At 42.1% G+C, this 25452-nt stretch overlaps 1 protein-coding gene across 10 annotated transcripts in view; it reads left to right on the top strand.

Moving 5' to 3' along the window:
- Orc2 (origin recognition complex, subunit 2) overlaps positions 1 to 25452 on the top strand; it is a 36288-nt gene that overhangs the window by 9201 nt on the left and 1635 nt on the right. For 6 of the 10 annotated variants that reach the window (XM_087565292.1, XM_087565289.1, XM_087565288.1 and 3 more), the window contains 13 exons: positions 1510 to 1599; positions 4948 to 5037; positions 5625 to 5653; positions 11379 to 11439; positions 13152 to 13345; positions 13867 to 13965; positions 16523 to 16632; positions 18022 to 18154; positions 19923 to 20019; positions 20628 to 20774; positions 21768 to 21939; positions 23522 to 23583; positions 24650 to 24768. In XM_087565292.1, the coding sequence (XP_087421418.1) occupies positions 1510 to 1599; positions 4948 to 5037; positions 5625 to 5653; positions 11379 to 11439; positions 13152 to 13345; positions 13867 to 13965; positions 16523 to 16632; positions 18022 to 18154; positions 19923 to 20019; positions 20628 to 20774; positions 21768 to 21939; positions 23522 to 23583; positions 24650 to 24768 (1403 nt within the window). The remainder of the gene's footprint in view (positions 1 to 1509; positions 1600 to 4947; positions 5038 to 5624; positions 5654 to 11378; positions 11440 to 13151; positions 13346 to 13866; positions 13966 to 16522; positions 16633 to 18021; positions 18155 to 19922; positions 20020 to 20627; positions 20775 to 21767; positions 21940 to 23521; positions 23584 to 24649; positions 24769 to 25452) is intronic. The other 4 variants (XM_087565296.1, XM_087565295.1, XM_087565293.1 and 1 more) reach the window with 1 other exon arrangement.

Raw genomic sequence — 25452 nt, 5'->3', positions numbered from 1 at the left:
GGATTTTTTGGTTTAAAAAAACAAACAAACAACAGTTTAAAAGTTATATTTAATTTGTTTGATTTGTGTGTTCAGATGGGGAAGTCAGAGAGCAACTTGGGGGAGATGATTCTCTTTTTCAACATGTTTTTCCCAATGATCAGAGTCAGGTTGTCAGACTTTGTGGTGGCAGGTGCCTTTGCCACTGAGCCATCTTGCTGGCCTAAGTTTTAAAACATAGAGGGACATTTAACAAAGGATCTTTTCTTTTCCTGATTGCCATTTTGAGTCTTGGTATCATGTAGCCTAGGCTGGTTTTGAACTACTGATCATCTATCTCCTTTTCCTAAGTGCTAGAATTGCAGGCATACACCACCACATCTGCTTCTAACACAGAATTTTTAGGAAGAGTAAGGAAAAAAAGTATGTTCACTAAGAACATGTGCTGTGGTATGTCCTCAGGGTTTATGCTTTAGAAGTGTGGTAGCCAGGATGGTAATGTTGGGGACTAACAAGGTCTGATAGGAGTAAAGTCACCTGAGGCATGCACCTTGAGACTTAGACACAGCATTATAGTGGCTCTTAATAGATTAAGCAGTGCTGTACTTACCATTAGAATGAATTAAGATAGTTCTTGCAAAAGCAGGTTATAATAAAGTCTGTCCCCTAGGTGGCTTTCAAGCTTCTTGATTTTTTTATCTATGGCACAACCAAGGAAGCTTTTATCAGGAGCTCATGGTGGCTTCATGTCCAGGAAAAAAGAGCACCTTCTACTTACAAAGTTTCTCACTTCAGAGGTTTTTTCTTTTCTCCTATTCTATTTATGGATGTGCAGATGTGTCTGTGGCCTACAGAGAGCATTGGGTTGTGGGCTACCAGATGCAGGTGTTGGGAGTACAACTCAGATTCTCTAGACAAGGAGGAAGCATTTTTTTTCTTTTCTTTTTTTTTTTTTTTTTTGGAGCTGGGGACCGAACCCAGGACCTTGCACTTGCTAGGCAAGCGCTCTACCACTGAGCTAAATCCCCAACCCCGAGGAAGCATTTTTAACTACTGACCCATTTCTCCAAGTCAGATTTTGTCTTGCTAGGGTAACAGAACTAGTGAAGATAGCCTTTCTGTCCACTGTTGCTCCTTTTTTTTTTTTTTTTTTTTTTTTTTGTTCTTTTTTTTCCGGAGCTGGGGACCGAACCCAGGGCCTTGTGCTTCCTAGGCAAGCGCTCTACCACTGAGCTAAATCCCCAGCTCCCACTGTTGCTCCTTTTACAGCTCATAGTTTTACCTCAGTGATTTAGTTCTCATATTAATCTCTCCAGTCTAGAGAAAAATCTATAAGTGTTTAATGTGTTAACATTCAAATAAACAAGATCAGTGAATTTTCCTCGTGTATGTGAAGATATTGTGTATATAATTATCTGATGGTAAGCTTTAATGAAAGGGAGTAAGGTATACATTTTAGATTGTAGCTATTTAAAGCGTTATATTTTTTCTTAACCTTTTCCTCAGTTCATGTTACATCTTCTTTTTCAGAATCCTTGGGAAATGGCTCTGCTGTAGATGGTAGGAATAAAGTTTATTCTTTTCAACACAGAAAACACCCTGAAGAGATGACTAAATTGGGTATGTTACTGTCTGCCTTATGTAGTCATTGTAGACTAACACCAGTCTCCTGATCATCATCTTACTATATTCTTAAGAGAATGATGAAATCAGTGGTTCTTAGAATTTAGACAGTGAGATATTTCCGTAAAGAATAATGCCGTTCACTGGTATGATGCCATACACCTAGAATTCTGACACTCTAGACATGGAGACAGGAGTATCACAAGTTCAAAGACATCCTGAGCTGCTGTCACTTAAAAAGAAAGTCCAAGTACTATATGCCAGGGTCAATGCATTGTGTAATATATGTCTGTTTGCCTGTCTATGTAGAGGAGCCTATGGTGTGTATTAAAATTACAGACGCATTGCAGAACCAGATTTAGATTTCAAAGCTTATACATTATATTTCTATCCAACCTCCATCGTATTACTTGGAAACAACAGTGGTTGCTCAAAGTAGAAAGGCGTTCTCTGGCGTTGAATCATGGAAGGTGGTGATACCAGTCCTTGAAAATCGATAGAAATCACTTTACTTCCCACTCACTGTCTCCTTAGCACTTAATATTGGATAGAAATTGGAAGTGGTAGATGTACCTGTAATTCCAGCTACTCAGGAAGCTGAGGCAGGAAGACAGTAGTCTTGAAGGCTCACCTGAGCAGAACAGTGGGGCCTACCTTAAAACATCCATTTTTATGTCCATATGGAACCAAAAGGACTCCGGTGACTTAACTGGTAGACAGGTTTTCTTCCCCCACCCTCCATCCAGCAAATCAGAGCCTTGTAATCTAAATGTTAGGTCTTCTAGAGAGGACCATGGTCTGAGCCACGGGCACACCTAGAACACTGCAAAGGATGAGGGCTGTGAAGAAGGTGGGGCAATCACAGAGCTGCAGGCATCCGAGAAGACGGTGTTAGTGGGGTCCAAGCAGCAGAATGATTTTGAGGAAAACATTGTTTTTGAGTTTTTCTACTATCATAATGACTATACATGACAGTGGGCCTCATTATGCCATTGCATACATGTATGTTGTGTTTCACCACCTTACCCTTTTTTGTCCCTTCTCAACTCTGATGATTCCCCCCGTTTTCCCAATTAGTTTCCCTAATACTTTAGTCCTCCCTCCCTCCCTCCCTCCCTCTAAGGAGTAAGTATAATTAAGGTTATTTACATGGGTAAGGGATTATTTAGAAGACTGAGCAGCTTACCAGTGGCTACAGCGCTGAACAAAGTCTCTTCCTTCCCCAGTGGTTACCTGCAGATTCTTGGGGACATATTGGGCCTTGTGAGCTCTCCACACTAACAACTCTTTAACACCTATACACCCTCAGGAAGCATCAGGACCGTGTGAGCCCCTGACTCCTACATGACATGTATTGATGGGCTCAGCTCTGTGCTGGGTATGTGTGGTCATCCCAGCCCCTGATGCTTGTGCAGCATCCTGTCAGTGTGATGGTAGCTGCTCTCCACCCTTCCTTCCAGCTCTCGCTTTCTTTCCGAGATGGTGCCTGACCTTGGAGGGGGAGACACTTCAATGGCTGAGCATTAAATATACACTTATACACTGAATATACACTTATACATTGAATATACGCTTATACATTGGATATACACTTATACATTGAATATACACTTATACACTGGATATACACTTATACACTGAATATACACTTATACACTGAATATACACTTATACACTGGATATACACTTATACACTGAATATACACTTATACACTGAATATACACTTATTCCTAGTACTTAGCCCTTACAAATCCCTGAAGAACCACAGTCTACTACAAAAAGAAGCCTCTCTGACCAAACGCAAAGGAAGTCTTAAAAAGCAAGACCATAAAAAGCAAATAAACTATAACAATAACAACAGCTACCACCACCACCACCACCACCACTACCACCACCACCACCACCGGGAGTGACGTATAGAGCAGGAGATTAAGAAAGAGAAGTGCCATGGAGTAACTCAGCTAAATTTCAATCAGAAGATAAAGATGGTGACAGATAGAGCATAGAAGCCAGTAAGATGGCTGCAACTTAAATACAGCTATACTTTCTCCATTTAAAGAATAAAAGAAGTAGGCTGGTGAAATGGTTCAGCAGCTAAAAGTATGGACTGCCTTTGCAGAGGACCCAGGGCTGGTCCCTAGCACCCTGATCGGGCAGCTCACAAACACCCGTAACTCCAACTGTGGAGTGTCTGGTGCCCCAGCCACAGCACATACATAATTACATAGTTAGAAATAACGAAGACAGATCATAAAAAGGATAAAAGAAGTGAGATAATTTGATTAATATGTACCACTGTATGAGTCATACATCTATGGATGTAAATCTGTTCCCTCATACAGTCTCTGTGTGCTTGTCATAGTGTGAGAGTGCAAGTGTCATTAAAACAAAGATTAGACATTTAAATTATCACCTAAAAGCCAAACATTTCATCTGGTTCTTAACCAAAGAAGCAGCCATTTGTTCAACACCATATTATGTTTTATGCATCATTCATATGTACAGTTTAACACAGGAACCCACACTTCATAGAAAGTTTAAGAATTTTAAAACGTAGGGGTTGGGGATTTAGCTCAGTGGTAGAGCACTTGCCTAGTAAGCGCAAGGCCCTGGGTTCAGTCCCCAGCTCCGAAAAAAAGAAAAGAAAAAAAAAAAGAATTTTAAAACATAACTTTAACTACATACAGTTTTTGCTTGGTGTTTAGATCCCAGCTTGTTACCCTCGCATCACCTAAGGAGGTTGTGACTGTAATATATGTGATACGAAAAGGAAGGCAGGCCGGGCATGGCACAAGCCTATGATCCCAGCACTCAGGAGGCAGAGGCAGGCAGATCTCTGAGTTCGAGGCCAGCCTAGTCTGCAGAGTGAGTTCCAAGACAGCTGGGGCTACACAGAGAAACCCTGTCTCAAACAAAGAAAGAAAAGAAATCAGAGAGAAGACAATAAACATGTCAAAGGGGAAGATGAGGAGAAGGTGTATGGCTCCTGGCATGGATTCCAGTAAGCATTCCTGTTGTGCTGTTTGAGAAATTTGTGTATAGTTGGGAGATTTAGATGCTAGGAAGGAGTTAGATGGCTCAGCAGGTAACAGCATTTGCCATAAAACATGACAAACTGAATTTCATCTTCAAGACCCTCATTTTGGAAAGAGAAAACTTCTCTAACTTCACATACACAGTGTGGCATATAAAGACAATGGCTTTAGTATTCTTAATATGGACAGCTTAATACATCTTTCTGATAAAGTAATACAGGGTTTTGTTTTAAGGAATTCATGTAAGTGAAAGCTACTTCCCATTGTCTGTGAGCAACAAAGGTACTTTTTCTTTTTTCCTGATTACAGCTTTAGAACTGGCAAAAACATCAGGAAAAATTGATCCACTTGCCTCAAACGATCCTAAAATCACGAAAAACATTGCTCGAAAAAGCAAAGGTAAGACCATCAGGTGATCTGCATGTGCTGCCTTCTGTTGTTTTAAATCTAAGTGAATTTTCATGTTTTCTTCTTTTCTATTAAAATCCCACATACATACATACATACATGCATATATATATGCATATATATGTATATATATATCAAAAAAAAAGTCATCTATGCCATCCTGTATTATGAGAATTGATGAGGACACCTAAAACAGTCATCAAGTCCTGCAGTCGTTTGTCTGAGTTAGCCAATTTCTCATGCAGGGTTTGGAAGTTGAATGGCTTGATGCAAATTTCAGAGCATCTGTTTTTGAATTATCCATTCCAAATAAGAGAAAGAGTGTACTTTCTGATCCAAATGAAAAAGGCTTGGGTTTTTGTTTCCCTGTTAAAATGCTACAGAAATGCAAGAATTCTGCAAAATGCTGTCACTAGGAGTAGCCATAAAATTCTTAGTGATCATTTAGCCTGTAGTTAAATGGGAACTAGTACAATATGGTGGCATATGTGTAAAAAGTGCAGCTTTGCTGTCAACAAAAACTATGTCATGACCTAAGATGAAATCCCTATAGTAAATGTGACCATTATTCCATTTAGGGCATTCTTCAGAGAAAGCTCCGCTGGAGGTAAGTAATTGATAAAACAAGCAAGTCTTCATTTCAGTGTTAGGGTTTATGGGCATTTGCTGGTTATATACCTGTAATCTGAGGTTCAGAAGGGTCCGATGACTTACAGAGTACCTCACTCGGAATAAAACTGGAAGATGAACCCAGGTTTCCCCTTATGTAACGGTGTCTGTTCTTCCTGCTCTTCCACAACTATCCTGGGTATTTTTAACTTAGAAGACCTGGCCTAGGAATTTGATGAGTTCAGTATTGTATTTTAATGTTCACTTCTTGGAGTATTTTGTTCATTAAACCTATTTTATATTTTATAATGTTATTTTTTTTTCTTTTTTCTTTTTTTTGGAGCTGGGGACCAAACCCAGGGCCTTGCGCTTGCTAGGCAAGCGCTCTACCACTGAGCTAAATCCCCAACCCCAATGTTATATTTTTTATATTTGAAGTCTGTATTGGTTTAGTTAGGTTCTTTCCAGGGCAGCTGAAAGTAATCCACAGTTTCAGTCTCCTCTGTGGCTCAGTGATTTTGATTCGTCACTATGTCTTGTCAGGTGATGCTGAGGCGTGGGTAAGTCTCAGTAGTGCTAGAAGAATCCACCATTTGAAATGTCAGTGGAGTATGTATCTACTGGTAATGACTTAAGAATTAGGCATACCTGGCTTAGGTAAAGGGACCCTTTCTGTAAGGAGTGAATAGAGATATCCAATACCAAGGTTGTGTCCTGGAAGCCCTGTTTAAGCAAATGATTAGACAGGTCAGCCATTGACATGTCTCCTCGGTGTTGTTGTATTAAATCATTATAAAAGAAAAAACTGGGGCAGTGCGATGGTGCAGTAGAAATTATTAATTATTAATGAGTCCTGGCCCAGGCCTTCTACCCCGTTATTGAGTTTCCAGATGAAAAGCACACCCACAGCCTTTCTTTATATTTACAATATGCTTTAAGCAGCACAAGAGCTGGACAGCTGCCTAGCCTCCATGCTGTTAGAGTCTACTTTCCTATCGATAACCCCGAGTTATTACTTACTATTCACTATGGTCCATCTCTTAAACTCCAATTGGGCAGCCCTAGGACCATGGTATCGACCCTTATCCTATGCTGGCCTTTCCTTCTTCCTGCACATTCTTCTGCTTCTCCTCCCACCCCAAGCCTGGGAAACCCCAACCCTACCTATGTTTCTTTTGCCTAGCTATTGGCTGTTGGCATCTTTATTTACCAATCAGAAATAATTTGGGGCAGGGTCACAGGGGTTGTGTGCAGACTCCAGGTCTTGGGAGGTCCGCATTTAGTATTACTGACCAAGCCCACTCAGTCATTCAAGAGTGTCGAGGGAGGGAGTGAGGATTAAAGAAAAAAAAGACAATTAGACAACTTTATAGTAGGACTTCAGGAAATGCTAAAGTGGGTTTAATTTCTCCCAGTCTGCTTTTCTGGGTACAAGCAAAGAATAGGGTCGGTTCTAAAGCATAAACACATTAGTCAAAGAACGAACAAGGCATAAACAAAAGTCCCATGGTCACTGTGTCTAGGGACCTATCAAGATGATCTAGATACAAAGAGCGCATTCCTCAGCTGTACTGTCTTGAGCTTACTTCCTTGCCCTAGCCAGTGGGACAATATCCTTGCCAATTTCTTTTTTTTTTTTTTTTTATGTTTTTAAAGATTTACTTATTATATATAAATATAATAGCTGTCTTCATGCACACCAGAAGAGGGCATCGGATCCCATTACAGATGGTTGTGAGCCACCATGTGGTTGCTGGGATTTGAACTCAGGACCTCTGGAAGAGCAGTCAGTGCTCTTAACCACTGAGCCATCTTGCCAATTTCTTAGAAGCAGCACCAAAAGCTCTCCACACATTGCAATAGAAAGTAAAAGATAAAGCCTCAACAAGATGGCTCAGTAGGTAAAGGTACCTTGTGCAAAGCTGATTGATGACTTGAGTTCTGTGGTGGGAGAGCATGGGAAAGGAGTGGTAGAGGAACTTTTCAGGGCAGGTGAGATTTCGGTGGAAGAGGGGGCTATGGGGGAAGAGGTTATGGAGCTCCATGTGGAGGAGAAGGTAGTGGTTGATATCGACGATTACAAACTGCAGACATTAGAGAGCACTGCTTCTTACTAGGTACAATAGATAGTGCTCTGAGGAGCGTACTTGAACATCACTCTGAGGTGTAGATCATGTGAGTGTCTCTGAGAATGGCTGTTTTATATTACCTGGGGATCTTGCATATTCCTGTGGTGTGTTCATGTTCTCTCTCTCTCTCTCTGATATAATTGCTCTGATCACATTTTTATTAGGTTTCTGTTAAGGGATTAGAGGTAGGCAGGGGTTAGCAACCCGTTTGTCTTTTTTTTTTTTTTTTCTCTTTTCTTTTCTTTTTTTCGGAGCTGGGGACCGAATCCAGGGCCTTGTGCTTGCTAGGCAAACGCTCTACCACTGAGCTAAATCCCCAACCCCGCAACCCGTTTGTCTTATGGGAATCTTTTGTCTTCATGAAAGGATGCTTTGCTTATCTCAGTAAACTAGAAAACTTGACTTTTGCAGATACGTCCTGTAACTAACTCTGTAGACCAAAACCTCACCTGGCCTTGAACTCCGAGATTCATCTGCCTCTGCCTCCTGAGTGCTGGGATTAGAGGTGCACCATCATACCTGGCTCTCAGTTCTCAGTCTTAAAATAACTTTATTAGAATGTATCTGCACTTAAGACAATGAAACAGTTGAAATCACTTAACTGCTTTTACTGAAGATGCAAATTCGATTCCCAGCACCCAAGAGGTGGATCAAAATTACCTTGTAACTCCAGTTCCATGTTATCTGTTAGATGCCTTTTTCTGTCTTCTTCAGACTCCTGCACACATGTGGTGCATATGCATACACCCAGGCAAACATACAGATAAAATGAATGGTTTGAAAAGATGTGGAGGAGAAGGAGTGCCTGGTATTATTAGAATCTTAAAGGTGTCCTGTGTTGGGTGCCATTCACACGTTATTATGGAAGTTGGAGTCTCCTTTTTGGTTCTTAATCTTATTAATAAGAGAATTTAAGGGGCTAGAAAGTTGGCTTAGCAGTTAAGAAATTTAATGCTTTTTCTTTTCTTTTTTTTTAATAAAGATTTATTTATTTTATTTATATGAATAAGTTGTCAGTGCTCTTAACTGCTGAGCCATCTCTCCAGCCCTTAATGTTTTTTCAAAGTACTCATGTACTTTGAAAGTACTTAATGCTTTTTCAAAGTACTTATGAATGTACTCAGAGGGGAGTGCAAGAGCAGTTTTATTAGCGTTTATAAGAAAAACAACAAGAGAGTTGAATATGTTCAATATTCAAGAGCCCTGGGTGCTCTTCCAGAGGATCTGGTTTCAATTGCTAGCACCCACACATCAGCTCAACCATTTGTACCTTCATTTACAGACCAGCAGGCATCTACATCATACACAGGCATTTACCCAACAAAACACCCATACACACTAAAAAAAAAAATCCTTTTCTAGAAAAAACAGCAAGGGCTGGTGAGATGGTTCAGTGGGTAAAGGCACTTGCTGCCAAGTCTGATGATCTGAGTTCAATCCCTGGGACCCACATGGTACAAGAGAATTGATCTTGCAAGGTGCTCTTTGATCCCCATATGTACAAATGTGTTCACATACACACACTCTAAATAAATAAATGTGATAATTTTTTAAAAGTTTTTTTATTTATTATATATAAGTACACTGTTGTTGTCTTCAGACACACCAGAAGAGGGCATCAGATCCCATTACAGATGGTTGTGAGCCACCATGTGGTTGCTGGGATTTGAACTCAGGACCTCTGGGAGAGCAGTTTGTGATCTTAACCACTGAGCCATCTTTCCAGCCCCCAATAATTTTTTTTTCCCAATAATTTTTTAAGGAAAGGAAAAGCCAGGCAACTTGAAAATCTTGGCAGCTCTTGGCAAAGAGAAAAGTCAGGTAAAGAGGAAAAGAGCTTTGCTCTTTGAGTTAGATAAAAGGTTAGGTCACTTTTTAATCTTCTGGATTATTACCCTTAGGCCAGGCTCAAGTCTAGAAAAGCATCAGACTATTCTTTGCAAGTTCTGTGTGTCAAACATGATGGACAGTTACCCATTTATAGGACCAAAAAAAAAAAAAAAAAAAAAAAAGATAGTCAAAAATCTATAGGACAAAAACGTAGATTGTTCTAAGTCTTTTGGGTTTTCCCTTATGTGTTTTTTGAGACATGGTTTGTGCTGGCTGTCCTGGAACTCACTGTGTAGGGCCTGTGAACAGCATAAGCAAGGCAGTTACAGAAGAGTTAATGCAGTTACTGAAGAGTTAATGTGGCTGGTAGGTCCTGAAGGTTAGAGTCCATGATGATAGAGCCAAGGCAGCAGGCAGCAGGCATGGCTGCTGGAGCAGAAGCAGAGGGCTCACATTTTGAACCACAAGCAGAAAGCAGAGAATTTGAGTCTTTAAACTCTCAGACCTTCCCAGAGTGGCACTCGTCCTCCAGCAAGGACACGCCTCCTGAATCTACCTAAATGGTGCCACCAGCTGGGATCACATAGTCAAATGCACAAGATGGTGGGGAACAACTCACTCAAACCACCAAGTTGATCAGTGCTACATCTCTAACTCTGTGATAGGCAAGCAGTGACAGCACTCAGGGCGAATTCCTATTTAAGAGGGCTGCCTGTAATCAGGGGAGCTTTGTAATTTACCACATGTAACTTGAATGCAAGTCCCTGTAATCTAGAGAATGCAGAACACAGAAAAGAAAATATTAAACCACTTAAGAGAACTTGAAAAGTGTCTTAGGGGACTGGAGAGATGGCTCAGAGGTTAAGAGCACTGTCTGCTCTTCCAGAGGTCCTGAGTTCAATTCCCAGCAACCACATGGTGGCTCACAACCATCTATAATCAGGTCTGGTGCCCTCTTCTGGCCTGCAGGCATACATGCAGGCAGAAAGCTATATGATGTATACATACATACATACATACATACATACATGTTTAAAAAGAAAAGAAAAGTGTCTTAGTCACTGTTCTATTACTGTGGACAGACGCCGTGGCCAAGGCACAACTCTTATAAAGAAAGCGTTTTACTCGGGGCGTCCTTACTGTTTCAGAGGCTTAGTCCATTATCATAGCATGGAGCATGGCAGCAGGCAGGAGTGAAACTAAAGAAGTAGCTGAGCGCTACATCCTGATCTGCAAGCAGAGAGGAGAGAGGGGGACTGGGCTTGGCATGAGCTTTTGAAACCTCAAAGCCCACTTCCTCCAAAAAGTCCACACCTCCTAGTCCTGTCAGAGAGTTCCACTCACTGGTGACTAAGCATTCAAATATATGAACCTATGGGCCATTCAGACCACCATAAAAAGAGATCATATGAGAACTGATTCGTTTATTTATTTGCCTGTTTTACCTCAGCAGTGGAAAGTGAGTGCAAAGCTAGGGTCCCCATAAGGTAACAGCAGAAGCAAGTGCAGACAAAGGATGGGACAAGGAATCCGAAGGTGCTAGGGGAGCACGTTAGACAGCGAAGGCAGGCCTAGTGTCCTTGGGCAGAGAGGAGGTATTGAGACCCTCCAGAACCAGCCTCTGCAGTCTCCAGTCCCCTGTGGCTTCCTGACAATGGTAGCCTGTCCAGCCTGAGAACACATGCTTGTTTGTTTACTTCTGGGATTGTTACTATATTATTGGTTATTCATTTTACTTACTATGCTTTTTAAATTCTTAAACAGAACAATAACAAAAATGAATTTCCGTCAATACAACCTCATAATGTAAGAAAAAGATTAATAGGTATGTATTTTTATGTGAAGTTTTGTTGTTTACTTTTTTTTTGAAACAAGATCTCATGTAGCCCAGGCTAGCTTCGAATTCACTGTATAGACTTGGCTGGCCTTAAGCTCCTCATCATCCCACCTCTACTTCCAAAATGTTGAGATTACAGGCATGCCTGAAATAACAACCAGGTCGGACTTGGTGATAAAGCACGCAGGTTCTGTACATCAATTGTTTGGCCTGTCGTCCTGTGAGGGTCACTTACTGGTGCTTCTGTCTTCAGCTTCATTTGGGGATTAGTGTAATGTTGGACCCTCTTAGAACTGCATTGAGGACTAACTGAGGTAAGGGACGTCAGCCAAAGCTTAGTCAGTGTTAGTGCGGCCGTTGATATAGCAGTTCCCACTGTCCCTCCGGCTGCTTCTCGTTAGAGAAGGGATGCTCATGTTCCCAGACTGTAGGGCTGCATCTGTCCCTACAAAGCAGCATGTCGCTTTTCCCCCTTTTTATGTGCATATGTGTTGATGTGCCAATTCTGCGCAATAGGGAATCCTCCTGTTACTCAAAGTGACACACACTGACTTGGTTAACGCTATTTCACCCACATTCCGGGAGTTCAGCGTAGCCCAGTATTTATTTTGTTGAACATAAGCCAGTGCTGGCTTTATTTGGGACGTATAAAGTGGGCTCCTGTCTCTGGGAGGGTTGTGGGGGTGAGGTCGTCCTGTCAAGGCATTCTTTGTGAGTCAGCTATGGGATGCAGCCCTGTGTGCCGTAGGCCTTTCTGCACCGACGCAGACAGGCGATGCACAGGCACAGGTGTCATGGCTGACACAGCAGCTCAGCAGTGTCACTCAGGGCCGTGCTTCTTTCAAGCTTTACATCGCCACCAGCATTTTTCATCGTAAGGATTGAGTCTTCATAATCAGAATGGTCTCTGTTGCATAGGCAGGTGATTTCCTGTCCCATGGGAAGAAAACCCAGAAGCTTTCAGTAATTCACAAGTCTTGGTGACCAGAGTGTGACATGACCAACATGGTTTCAAGGGTGGGAATGAAAGCAAGAATTTGGCAGAAGGAAGAGATGATTATCACAGTTTTTTACTATATAGTGTGACACATTACCACACTGTCCAAAGAAGGGAGTTCCATTAGCAAAGAAAAGGGCAGAGAATATTAAGTATAATTGATATTTTATTACTGATGTTCTTGTCAGTTGTTTTAGTAGATACAGTTCAGGGGAGAGCGCCCGCCAGACAAAGCACTTCCTTTACATGCATTTGAATAAGAATTTTAATTCCCAGGGCCCATAAAAAAAAAAAAATGGGTGGATGTGTGACCTATCTGTCATACCAGTATGCTTGGTGGACAAGTTCCAGGCTCAGCAGGAAACCCTGCCCCAGGATGTACCGTGGGAAGTGATGAAAACACCTAAATCAGCCGAGAACCTGGATCTGTACGTGCATAGGAGGGCAACTATATGACACATGCCAGCCCACACATCCACACAGGAGCATTAAGACACACATAATCCATGCCAATATAATTTCCCAGTATGTCAGTCAGGTCTGCCAATGCCTTAGAAAATGCACATAGTTAGCTGTGAAATCATAAGGAAGCAGCGACAGTCGTAATTAAATCCTCTTACCTTAGAGCCCACATTCTGGATTTCCCCATATAACTTTGCTTACAGCCTGTCAAATTTTCCCAACTGCTTTTATCCTGCTACAGCATCAAGGTCTCATTGTGACAGTGAAAGTGAATATTCTGCTTCCAGCTCAGAAGATGATGAAGAGGTTGCAAAAGACGATGAAGAAGACACTAATGTGGTCAGGTGCTCGAAAAAGAGTCAAGGTCAGAATAGACTACTTCCAGCTCCTGTTTCCAAAGAGATACTGCCCAAGAAAAGGAAGAGAGACAAAGCAGTGAGTGCAGCGGAGCCTTGGCCTTAAAGGAGAGTTGTGTGCAGTCCCCTTGTGGACGGCTGCCTGACTCAGTCTCTTGCTTTACACGTGATTCCCACACACCCGTGTTTCTGCCCTTGAACTGTCCTTTCCTTTTGGGTGCATATTCATGGTCAATGCTGTGCTGTGTAGAGGGTCTCATTATGTGGCCCTGGCTGTCCTGGCACTCACTCTGTAGACCAGGCTGGCCTTGAACTCACAGAGATCCTCCTGCCTCTGTTAATAACTTTATGAGAGTTATTAACATTTATTGGTAGAATTAAATCATCTTTGGTCCTTGAAAAGTATACTATTTCTTTTAAAATACTGTCATTAAGGTATTTAAGTTAGGCATGTTGACACACACATGTATTTTCCAGCTGTCTGGGAAGCTAAGGCAGGAGAATTTCTTGAGCCCAATGTTAACTAATATTAATACATAGATTTTATGTAGTACAAATATCTGAAATTACTTAGACCTCACTTTTCTTTGTTCATTTCAGGGTGACTTGGTAGAAGAATATTTTGAAGCCCACAGTAGTTCAAAAGTCTTAACGTCTGATAGAACGCTGCAGAAGCTGAGGAGAGCGAGAGTGGACCAGGTGTGCTGCGAGGGTGTGGCCAGCATTCTGTTTATTGTAACCTGAAAATACAGCAGTAGCACATTTGGAGAGAAGTGAGCAGGAGCGGAATTATTTCCCTGATAAAGTAGAACACATGCTAATATGCTATCATCATTAAATGATTGCTGCGTGAATTATAGATAATACACTGATTAGAATTCTGTTTGACATAATTATCCTTTTTCTTTCATTTCTTTTTAGATTTAGATTTAGATTAAGGATTTAGAATAACTATCAAGGTCATAACGTTCTGATAACCATGAACTGCTGCTCTGTTCCTCGCTGTAATCCTATATTGACCTTTACATAGCAAAACCTGCAGCCCAACTGCTCACTTACTGGCTTTGCAAAAGCTGTCGAGGATATCTCCCTTGCTTTTTTGGAAAAGTTGTATGGCGAAGTAAAGTAGCAAGGGTGACCGTGCTGGATTTTCCCATGACCTCATTTGACAAAAAGTCTACTATGTCTGTCTCTGTTGGAATTTTGACTGACAGACACCTCTAACATAGGACACAACTGCTGAGTGGTGATGTCTTTCAAAGTTCAAGACCCAGTACCCTCTCCTAGCTTCCATGGGCGACTTACTTGCATATACCTCCCTCTACAATTAAAGAAAAAACAAAATTCTAAAAGGCCAGTTGGGTTTATAATTTGAAGGCAAGAAGAGAGTGTTATTAGCTGACATGACAGCTCAACAGTAAACCTGCTTACTGTACAAGGCGTGCCTCAGTTTCCAGCACCTACTCAGCTGTCTCACAACCACCTCTGGGCGCCATGAACACATTGGGTGCATAAACATATATACATATACATAAAAAAACCCATTAAAATAAAAAAGATTGAGAGTGTTTGAGGAAGATGCCCAACTTCTGGATTCCACATACTTGGGAAACATATCCCACTGTTAACAAACACATGAACACACACATGGACACACACACCTGATATAAATAAATAAATAAATAAATAAATAAGGAAGGAAGGAAGGAAGGAAGGAAGGAAAGAAGAAAAGGTTTTCCAAGAAAGCACTGGCACTAATAGTCTACTGTTTATCTTTTATAAGCCACATGAGAGAAACCTAAGTGTATCCAAGGGCAAAATGAGCCCTCAGAGCCTGATGATGATAGGGAAGGAGGGGTTACAGACGTAGCATGACCGTTTGCTTCTGCTGCTGTGGGTTAGTGGGAGGTTAGCAGGTCTAGACTATGCCCGTGTCTGCATGACTTGTTGGACCAGTCAGGTGGCTGAGGCATATTCGTATGATGATGGTAGAGACTTAAGGAGGAAAGCAGATAGCCTCTACAGCCTTGGGTAAACACCGGCAATCTTGTGCCTTGTTCTAGTGGCGGACCAGATGACGTGGCTGAACATAAGTCAGGAGTCAGGAAGCTATAATCCACTCAGAAGGGAAGGGCAGCAAATCAGAGGGTATGGACAGTGCAGTATGGTTCGCCTGAAAATTGACGACTCAGGTACAAGTGTGTAGATGAAAACAACAGCGCCAAGCTCATGCTCGGGTAAACATCCTCAGCCTAGTATAAGTGACTGAGGATGATGGTGGTGCCTTCTGTGCTCTGCTCTGACGTCCAAAGACATGAGCGCTTAAGATGAGTCTTATTTCTCCTAACTGTGAGTAAAGCTGTAGGAGCTGATATCCGGATTTTGATTGTAACCCTCAGTGTTGAAAGTGTGTGAGTCAGCAAGGTGGCCCAGCAGGTAAGGACACTGAGCACGAAGTCTGCCGCCACCTTCAGTTCTCAAGCTGCTCTGTGATATCCATACATGTGTATGTGGCCCATGTGTGCTGGTGCGTACAAGTGAAACAATGTGTTTGTTAAACCACAACAAGGCAGCACTAGAGTAAAGATGCGAATGGCTTTCTCTGGGATCTTCAGATTATAGTTGATTCCCCAGACTGAAATTTGGGAGTGTTTTCTATTACTACTGTCTTTACAGATTTTTACCTTACAGTGCAGTTTGTATCACTGTGACTAATAACCGGGACAGCAGCCTAAGAGGGGGAGGACTTAACTAGCTCCCAGTGGTAGTTGTAGATCCTTGTATTGTATACCCATCCCACAGCACCACAACACAACGCCAAAGACACAGCACTTGTGAAAGGTGGCTTTTGAAAGGGAGCAAATACAGGTTTATTATTGACGGTAAATTATAAAGGAACCTTAATGTTTTCTGAAAATTAATATTGAATCACTCTTTTTAAAGTTTTTCAAATCTACAGACTTGGTTTTCTTTGAATGTTGTTGTTTATAATGTTGATACTATTATGCAGACTTTAGCTCAGAGCTCACACTTGCTAGAAAGCACTCCAGCAGTGAGCTGCAGCCCCAGACTCCTAGGCTTGGAGACGTATTACTATTTTTTAAAGATAGCTTGTAATTAAACAAGTATTTAAGCCATCTATGACTTTTTTTTTAACATTCAATTGGTACCTGATTTAAGTCATTAACATTCAATGTTCGTACCTGATTTAAGTCATTATTTTCACTAAGAACTTCTGTCTCTCTTTTCTTTAAAGAAAACTCTGCGTAACTTACTGAGCAAATTTGTGCCTTCCTTTTCTACTGAAATTGGACAGTTGAATCAACAGCATGAGAGATTGTTTGATAAGTGGATACTACAGTTACGGTAAATTATTGGGACCCTGCACAGGGAGCAGTAAGTGTGTCTGTGTTAGAGCATGATTTGCCCGCTGTGATGGCAAATCCCAGCTCTTGGGGAGCAGAAGCAGGTGACCTCTGTGAGTTCAAGGCCAGCCTGGTCTTGATAGTGAGTTCCAGGACAGCCTGCACTACATAGAGAGACCCTGTCTCAAAACCCAAAACCAGTGCCAGGATGGTGGTGGCACATGCCTTTAATTCCAGTCCTCGGGAGGCAGAGGCAGATGGATCTCTGAATTTGAGGTCTCAAAAAAAACCCAAAAAACAAAAAGACAACCTTAACCAAACAAAAAACATAGTTACTGTATTTGATTTCAGGTTGGGGTATAGCTCAGTGGTAGAGCATTTGTACAGCATATTTGAGGGCTTAGGTCTCCTTTTGTCATTTATTTTTTTCATCTATTAGTGTATGTATGAGTGTGAACATGTGTGTGCTGCAGTGCCTGTGGGAGGTTGTAGGTGGAGGTTCGTTCCAAGGATAACACCTAAGGTCAGGCATGTGTGCCCAGTGCCCTACCCACTCCACTCCACTGCACACCACTCCACACTCCCAGTCCCACTCACACTGTGGTGGTGGTGGTTTGCTTTTCTGTTGCTGTGATCAAACACTGTGACCAAAAGCAGCCAGGGCAGGGGAGAGTTTATCTCATCATGTTATAGTATGGTTGTAGATATAAAATGATGATTTCGGGGGACAAAGGCAGGAAGGAACTCAGGTGGTTTTGTTCCTCTTCCCTAGAAATAGCGTAGTCTTTCTAGAAGGATGCGCTACTTCCTGTGGTAAAACCTTCCAGCCAACACTGTTACGCTCAGGTGTGCATTATGGTAATGGAGTACAATTAACAGTGTACTGTGACTCACTGTTGCACGTTAGTCTGTCCATCTCATCTCTTCTGTAGCCTGTTTTAAATGCTGCAGGATGGGCCAGGGTTTGTCTTATCTTCAGGCCTGCAGAGAAAGCTGACAGACAGTTGGGACTGTGAGCTCTGAGATAGGAAGGGTGAACACAGCGGCTTAACCATGTAGGTGTAGCCGTGTAGCCCGTCCGGCCTGCACTTTTAATTTTATTCATTTATTTGTACACTCAGGAGGCAGAGTCTCACCAGGTAGCCCTGGCTAGCCTGGATTTGCTTCGTAAACTGTGCTGGCTCCAAGATTACAGCAGTCCTGTGTTGTGTCTGCCTGCCGAGTGCTGGGATTAGGGGTGTGTGCCACATATCTGGCCTTTGTTTTTACCCGTTATCCTTTGATGCTTTCTTTTCTGCAATCCTTATGAACTTCAAAGAAACTGGCTGGTAAAAAAGCTGGCAGACAGGAGTCTTAAGGTTTAATTTTACGGTCGTTGTCTTCCTTACAGCCTTGGGTTCAACATTGTGCTTTATGGTTTGGGGTCTAAGAGAGATTTACTAGAAAAGTTTCGAACTACCATGCTTCAAGATTCCATTCATGTTGTCATCAACGGCTTCTTTCCTGGCATCAGTGTAAAATCAGTAAGTTTACTATTAAAAGGAGTAACATGATGTCCCCTGCCACATCATGGCCCCGCAGTAGTGAGGGTGCAATTTCTGCTTTTGAACACTAAATATAAGGGATTTTGCTTTAGGCTTTATATCAGTTAGATCATGTGTTTGTATTCAGAGCAAATGGTCTTTAATGTTCATCCTTGAATTTCTCACTATGAACTGACATGGGGCAGGGGAAGTGGCTCGTTCTGTAAAGATCTCAGCTTAGTCTCCCAAACTCTTTCCTTTTTTAAAGAACTGTGCTTGTAACCCCAGGGCTAGGGAAATGGGAGAGGGGCTGATCTTCGGGCTCACCGGGCAGCCAGCCTACCCTACTGCTGAGCTCCATGCGGGTGTGAGACCCGGTCTGTCTCAGGATAAATGAATACGCTGGGAGGGTCTGAGTGGTCAGGAGCGCCTGCTGTTCTTGCACAAGCTCCAGGTTCTACTTCTAGAACCCACATGGCAGCCACATGGCAGTCCAGTCCAGTCCCAAAAGATCTGATCCTCCCTTCTGGCCTTCTAGGGCACTGCATGAACATGTTGCCCATACATACATGCAGGCAAAACACTCATACATATTAAAATGAAAAAACAAAACAAAACTTTTAAGGAGTAATTAAACACCATAACTAAAACTCAAGTTGGAAGCAAATGGGGAGGAAAGAGTTTATTTGGCTTACACTTCTGTGTCATAGTCCCTCATTAAGTCAGGGCAAGAATGCAGGAGCTGATGCCGAGGCCATGGAGGGTGCTGCTTACTGACTTGCTCCTCATGGCTTGCACAGCCTGCTTTCTTATAGAACCCAGGACCAGCACCCCAGGGGTGGCTCCACCCACAGTGGGCTGAGCCTTCCCATCAATCAGTAATTAAGAAAATGCCTTACAGGCTTGACTATAACTGGGTCTTAAGGAGGCATTTTGTTAATTATGGGTCCCTTCTCTTTTTCGCTATGTCAGGTGGACATAAAACTAGCCAACATACTCAAAAAGAAATTGACTCATCTGAAACCTTAGGGAAATACTGCCTTCATTTACTACACCAAGTTATTAGTGGAACAGCTAAGAACAGGCTTATAGAATCTGATTTTATTATAGCTCTGTATCCTAAATAATAAAAGTATAATAATAGTATATAGTTTTATAGTACATTATCATAAACCATTTTTACTTCAAATGATTATCATCTTAGAATTATATCAAGGTTTTGGATATTGGATGTTATCCAATGTAATATTCCCTTTCTAGTATCCCTAGTGCTCTCTTTGTTTCTTTTGACACATTCATAGTTGGTCCCCCACCACCGTAGTCACCACCACCACCGCCCACCCACACACCATTTTTTCTTTGGTTGTTTTGAACAATTTTCCTTTTACCCTGAAGTATTTAAAAACTCTAACCAAAAATGGATTAGATATACTTAAACACCCAGTGGAAATTTTTTTAATTGTCTTTTTTTAAAGATTTATTTATTTTATGTACATAAGTGTTCAATCTGCATATGCACCTGCAAGCCAGAAGAGGGCATCAGATCCCATTACAGATGGTTGTGAGCCACATGTGGGTGCTGGGAATTGAACTCAGGACCTCTGGAAGAACAGTCAGTGCTGTTAACCACTGAGCTATCTCTCCAGCCCACCAGTAGAATTTAAGTGCTTTTTAAATTTTGTAAGAACCTCAAAATCATTTTTAATTTATGAAGAAAGATGAATTTGCCAGTTGTGTTTTATAGTACTTCTGCACTTGTGTGATGTAGATCCTGAACTCTATAACTGAAGATGTCCTCAGTCACATGGGTACTTTCCAAAGTGTTCTGGATCAGCGAGACTGGATAATGAACAGATTTAAAGAAGGTAACACAAAGCTCTGCCTCTCTGTGTTTAAGTGTTAGACAGAAAGAGAAAGGTTATTTTAATATGGATTCTCTAGTCACTACCAACTTAGGGGTTTTAAAGATAATCTGTCTTCCCTATTACAGTAATATGTTGTATGAATTTCACCTAGTTTAAAGGAGTCACACCTAATTGTCCTAACTCTGTATGGCCTTTTTACTTCAAAATAGTCTTACTTTTTGTTTTCCTCAGTGGTGTGAATTGTCTGTAACAGATTTGCATATCTTTGTGGCACATCTTTGTGTGATATTTTTATGTTGTTTAATATGTATATGTATATATGCATGGGGGCACTGTGAGTACACTGTAGCTGTCTTCAGACACACCAAAAGAATTCATCAGATCCCATTACAGATGGTTGTGAGCCACCATGTGGGTGCTGGGAATTGAACTCAGGACCTCTGGAAGAGCAGTCAGTGTTCCTAACCGCTGAGCCATCTCTCCAGCCCTTGTTGCTCATTTACAACGTACTTGGTTAGCACCTTACTATGACATGACCTATAATACTTATGTGCTAAAGATGTCACAAGCCTCACCGAAAATAATAACTGAATTCCTTTTTCTTCTAGATTCTTCTTTAGAACTCTTTCTTCTTATCCACAATTTGGATAGCCAGATGTTAAGAGGAGACAATAGCCAGCAAATTCTTGGACAGTTGTCATCCTTACGTAATGTGTATCTCATAGCATCTATCGACCACCTCAATGCTCCTCTCAGTAAGTTTCTCTGTCTGTCCTCTTTGAGAGACTTCCTTCCTTAAGTCTTACAGGGTTTCCTACTGTTTTTCAGAAAACTTTCAGTTTGCCAAAAAGGTGGTCTCAATTTAATTTAAAAAATAAGTATTGGAAATAAGAGGGCATCCTGTTTGCCTTTGCGTCACATGAGGAAGTGTTGGCCTGTGATTCTGGCTCCATACTACTATTCCTGCCGTCCCAATGATCATTTTATATATTTAAAGATGTTGTAATAATGATAAAACAGGAGCTTAAATTATTGAGTTTTAAAGATTCATTTGTTTATTTTATTTATATGTATTTTGCTTGTATGAGTTTATGTACACCAGAGGCCCGTGGGTATCAGATCCCTAGGAACTAAGATTATAGGTGGTTGTGAGCTCTCACATGTGCTGGGAAGTGAGCATGGGTCCTCTGCGAGGAGAAGCACTCACCCGAGCCATCTCTTTAGCCTCTTTACTTTACTAAGCTTTACTTCATATAAAGTGTGTAGACCAGGCCAGCCTTGAACTCATGCGTGCCACTTAAAAGAATTACTGATGGTGCTGTATTTAAGGCACAATTAAAGCTTCAGATGTTACCCAAGGTAGCTCATGCTTGTAACCCTGGTACTTGTAAGGCTGAGGCAAAAGGACCGTGGATATGAAGTTAACCTGGGCTACATAATGAGACCTTGTTGCAAAACCAAAAAAAGATTAAGATACTGATTGACAGAGGAAGCAGATTGTGAGTTACAGGTTTATGTAAGGAAGTGACAAAATGAAATGTTTGATGTTTTTTTTTTTTCTTTTAATGCATGTAAGGTGTAAACCCAGAACTTTGTTTACTTGAAACATGTTCTTTGCCCCTGAGCTACATTTCCAGCCTTCGGGCACCTTCCCTTTAATGTTTCTTCATGCTTTGCTGTAGTGACATCTAATGTAACGTGACTGCATGACAATAATTTGTATTTCTTTGCTCTGATCATGTCTGTAGTGTGGGATCATGCAAAGCAGAGTCTGTACAATTGGCTGTGGTATGAAACCACTACATACAGTCCTTACACCGAAGAAACCTCCTATGAGAACTCCCTTTTGGTTAAACAGTCTGGATCTCTACCACTGAGTTCTCTGATTCATGTCTTACGAAGCCTTACACCCAATGCAAGGTAAGAATGAAAACTATAAGTAAAATAGTATATATAAAGAAATATATACCTATATACATATACACACTTAGGGTGCAGATGTAGCTCAGTGGTCAGGTGCTTTACTAGCATACTAAATGCTCTGAATTCAGTTCCCAGAACCACCACGAAAATAAGTAGTATGTATATTTAAGGACTGGGAGTGGAGACCAGTGGTAGAGCACTTGCTTCGAATGCATAAGGTCCTCAATTCAAGCCTAGCTCTTCAAAATACAAAACAAATGAGTTGAGGATAAACTGCTGAATTTATCAGTGGTACTGCTTTAGTTTTATCCTGTTGCTGTGATAAATACCACTTGGGGAAGAAAAGGATTTATTTGGCTTATACTTCCAGGCCACAGTCCACCATTGAGAGAAGTCAGGGAAAGAACTCAAGCAGGAACCCCAGGCAGGAATCATGGAGGTTGCTGCTTGCTGGCTTGCTCAGGCTCGTGCTTAGGCATCTCGTAGCCCAGCTCCACCTGCCTAAGGTTGGTGGCGCCCACAGTGGGCTTAGCCGTCCTCCATCAATTAACAAAGGCAGTTGCTCCCACAGATGTACCTGCAGAGCAGTGTGATCTGAGCGTTCCCTCAATTAGGAGTCCCTTCTCGGGTAACTCTGGGCCTTGTCCTCCAGCTGATACCAAACCTAAGTGGGACAGAAACAAAACTACCTGCTTTGCTGTAAAGGGTTTAAGAGAGATAATAAATACTGGTATACCAATACTGGATTATACAGTAGGCAAGGTATTCTGTATTAGCCTATGAAATTGACCAGTAAACTTAGGATGGTTTTTTTCTTATTAAATTGTTAGGGACTAGGAAGGCGGATCAGAGTTTTAAGTAGACCGTTGTTGGTCTTCAGTTCCCAGCACCCATATGGTGGCTCCCAGCCATTAGTAACCTCAGTTCCAGGGAAATCCAGCAGGCACACACATGCCTTTCTTGTTTGCATGCATGCAGGCAACCTTTATGTTTCTGAACAGAATGTCTGTTGTGAAGATAAGAAAACACAGAGCTTTTGTTGTATTTGAGTGAGTGCTCGGTGTTGGGCGCTTGCTGGACTACTCAGCAAGAAAACTCTTGCGTGGGTGGTGTGGTCAGACGCTCTGAGACACGGTCTCCAACTGTGTACTCTTCGCTGCCCTGCAGCCCATGTGTTGACCTGGCTTCCTGGAACAACCCAGATATTGCCTGCTTATGCTTGCTGAGTGCTGAGACTAAAGGCCTGTGCCGCCACACCCAGCACAGGACACAAGTCTAACTGTTCTCCAGCAGCCTGAGACCACACCGGTGTCACCAGACCTGCCTCGGATTTATGAGAGAGAGAGAGAGAGAGAGAGAGAGAGAGAGAGAGAGAGAGAGAGAGAGAGAGTGAGTGTGTGTGTGCGCGCGCGCGCGCGTATGTGTGTTGGTTCCTAGATAGAAAAGCTTTTTCAGTGAGGGTGTGGTTTTCTTAGAGAAAGGAACAAAAGGCAGTGACGCTGAGCTGAATGTTTGATGTTCTTAAATTTACTACACAGAATATTTATTGAGTCTGATTTGATTTTTTCTTTTTTGGTAGGGGGATTTTCAGGCTACTTATGAAGTACCAACTGGATAACCAGGACTGCCCTTCCTACATTGGTATCAACATGTGTGATATTTAATGTGACTTTCTGTCCCCCTGTGTTCCCTGGTGTAGAGTACCTTAGGAGCCTTGCATTTCTCACAGCAGAGATGGGTGGCTGCTTTGGGGAGGGGGAGGGGGGTCTGTCCAAACCTATAGCCAGCCTCCATCATCTCAGCACCTCTATAGATGCTGCTCCACAGATGATGTGCTAATGGGAATTGGAGCACAGACTCACGTTTGGAATGCCATACACTACTAGAACTATGCGTGTGTATCTGGCAATTTCATAGTTTCCATATATGAGGCAACTTATTTGTTACCCCCTTGGCAAAAATGTGTTAATGTGTACGAAATATTAGGATCTCATTTTTTAAGTTACCTTCCTTAAAAGTCAATTTGTATGGACCTCATGTGGGTTCTGAACAACTAGAGCAGGGGCTGTCCCAAAAGCTGTTGCCTGTACGTGGGGGTATGTTCTTGTAGCTGGGCTGCCATGTCTATCCTCGTGGGAGAGGAAGCACCTAGTTTCACAAGAACTTGAAGTTCCAGGGTTGGGAGGTACCCAGGGGGGCCCCCACCAGCTCAGAGGAGAAGGGGAGAGGGAATGGTGGAAAGATTGTGGGAGGGGGTGACCAGGAAGGGGGCAGTGATATAAAGTAAGTAAGTGAAAAAAAAGTAAAATGAAAAAAGAGAATCAATTTGTACTGCTTAAAACTGCGCACAAGGCTGCATGATATTTAGTTCAAGGCCAGGCTGGCCTTCAGAGCAAGTTCTAGGACAGCCGAGGTTACACAGAGAGACCCTGTCTTGAAAAACTAAAGGGGGAAAAATACTGATTTTGTTTGTCATAGTGGTCCAGACCTTTTGTCTCAGCCCTCAGGAAACAGAGGCAGGTGGATCTCTGTGAGTTCCAGGCCAGCCTGGTCTACATGATGAGTGTCAGTCTGGACGAGCTACATAGTGAGACCCTGTCTAAAAAAATAAAACAGGGAAGGAAAAAAAAGAAAGAAAAGAAAATGGGAAAAAGCAAAACTCAAGCAAACATAATACTGATTAACGTGTATCTTTTTATCTGTCCAGGACTTTCTTTTCAAGATTTTTACCAGCAGTGTCGGGAAGCATTCCTTGTTAACAGTGATCTCACACTCCGAGCCCAGTTAACTGAATTTAGGGACCACAAACTTATAAGAACGAAGAAGGTAAGACTGCTCTTGGGGCCTTGGGTCTGAGGGTTAGTGTTTCTTGTGTACTAAAGACAAGGGCAAGTGAAACAGCCAGAAAAGAAAGAAACAACAATGTCGCCGAAACCAAGGGATGAGAGGATGATGGTACTTTGTGGTGTTGGCCAGGAAGCCTTAGACTGAAGGCATCTGCCGTTTGAATATGGGATGAGGTGGCAGTGAGCACGTGGCCTGTTGTGCAGTAGATGGCCTGCTTGGATAAAAAGGGGAGACATATTAGGGACAACTAGAAGGATGAGGTGGAACGGGAATGATTCTAATAAATTATTTCTAACTATCTTATGTGCATGCATGTTTTATATGTATCTGCACCATGTACATATGTATGTATGCCTAGTGCCTGTAGAAACTAGAAGTTGGATCCCCTGGAGCTGGAGTTAGAGATGGTTGTGAGCTGCCGTGTGGGTGCTGGGAATCAAACGCAGAGCCTCTGGGAGAGCGATCATACTGCTGAGCCGTCTCTCCACGCTTTGAAGCTACGAGGATGCCACATGGGGTGGAAGCTGGGTATGGTGTGGCACATTTTAATCCCTGCAGTAGGGAGGAAGAGGCAGGCAGATCCTCATGAGTTCCAGGCCAGCTAAGGCTACATATTGAGACCCTGTCTCAAAACACAACAAAAGCCAGTCAGATAAAACTTGT

Source organism: Rattus norvegicus, chromosome 9, assembly GCF_021556685.1.
Source record: "Rattus norvegicus strain SHRSP/BbbUtx chromosome 9, alternate assembly SHRSP_T2T, whole genome shotgun sequence".
NCBI lineage: Eukaryota > Metazoa > Chordata > Mammalia > Rodentia > Muridae > Rattus > Rattus norvegicus.
This window is presented reverse-complemented; position numbering and strand designations above follow the sequence as displayed.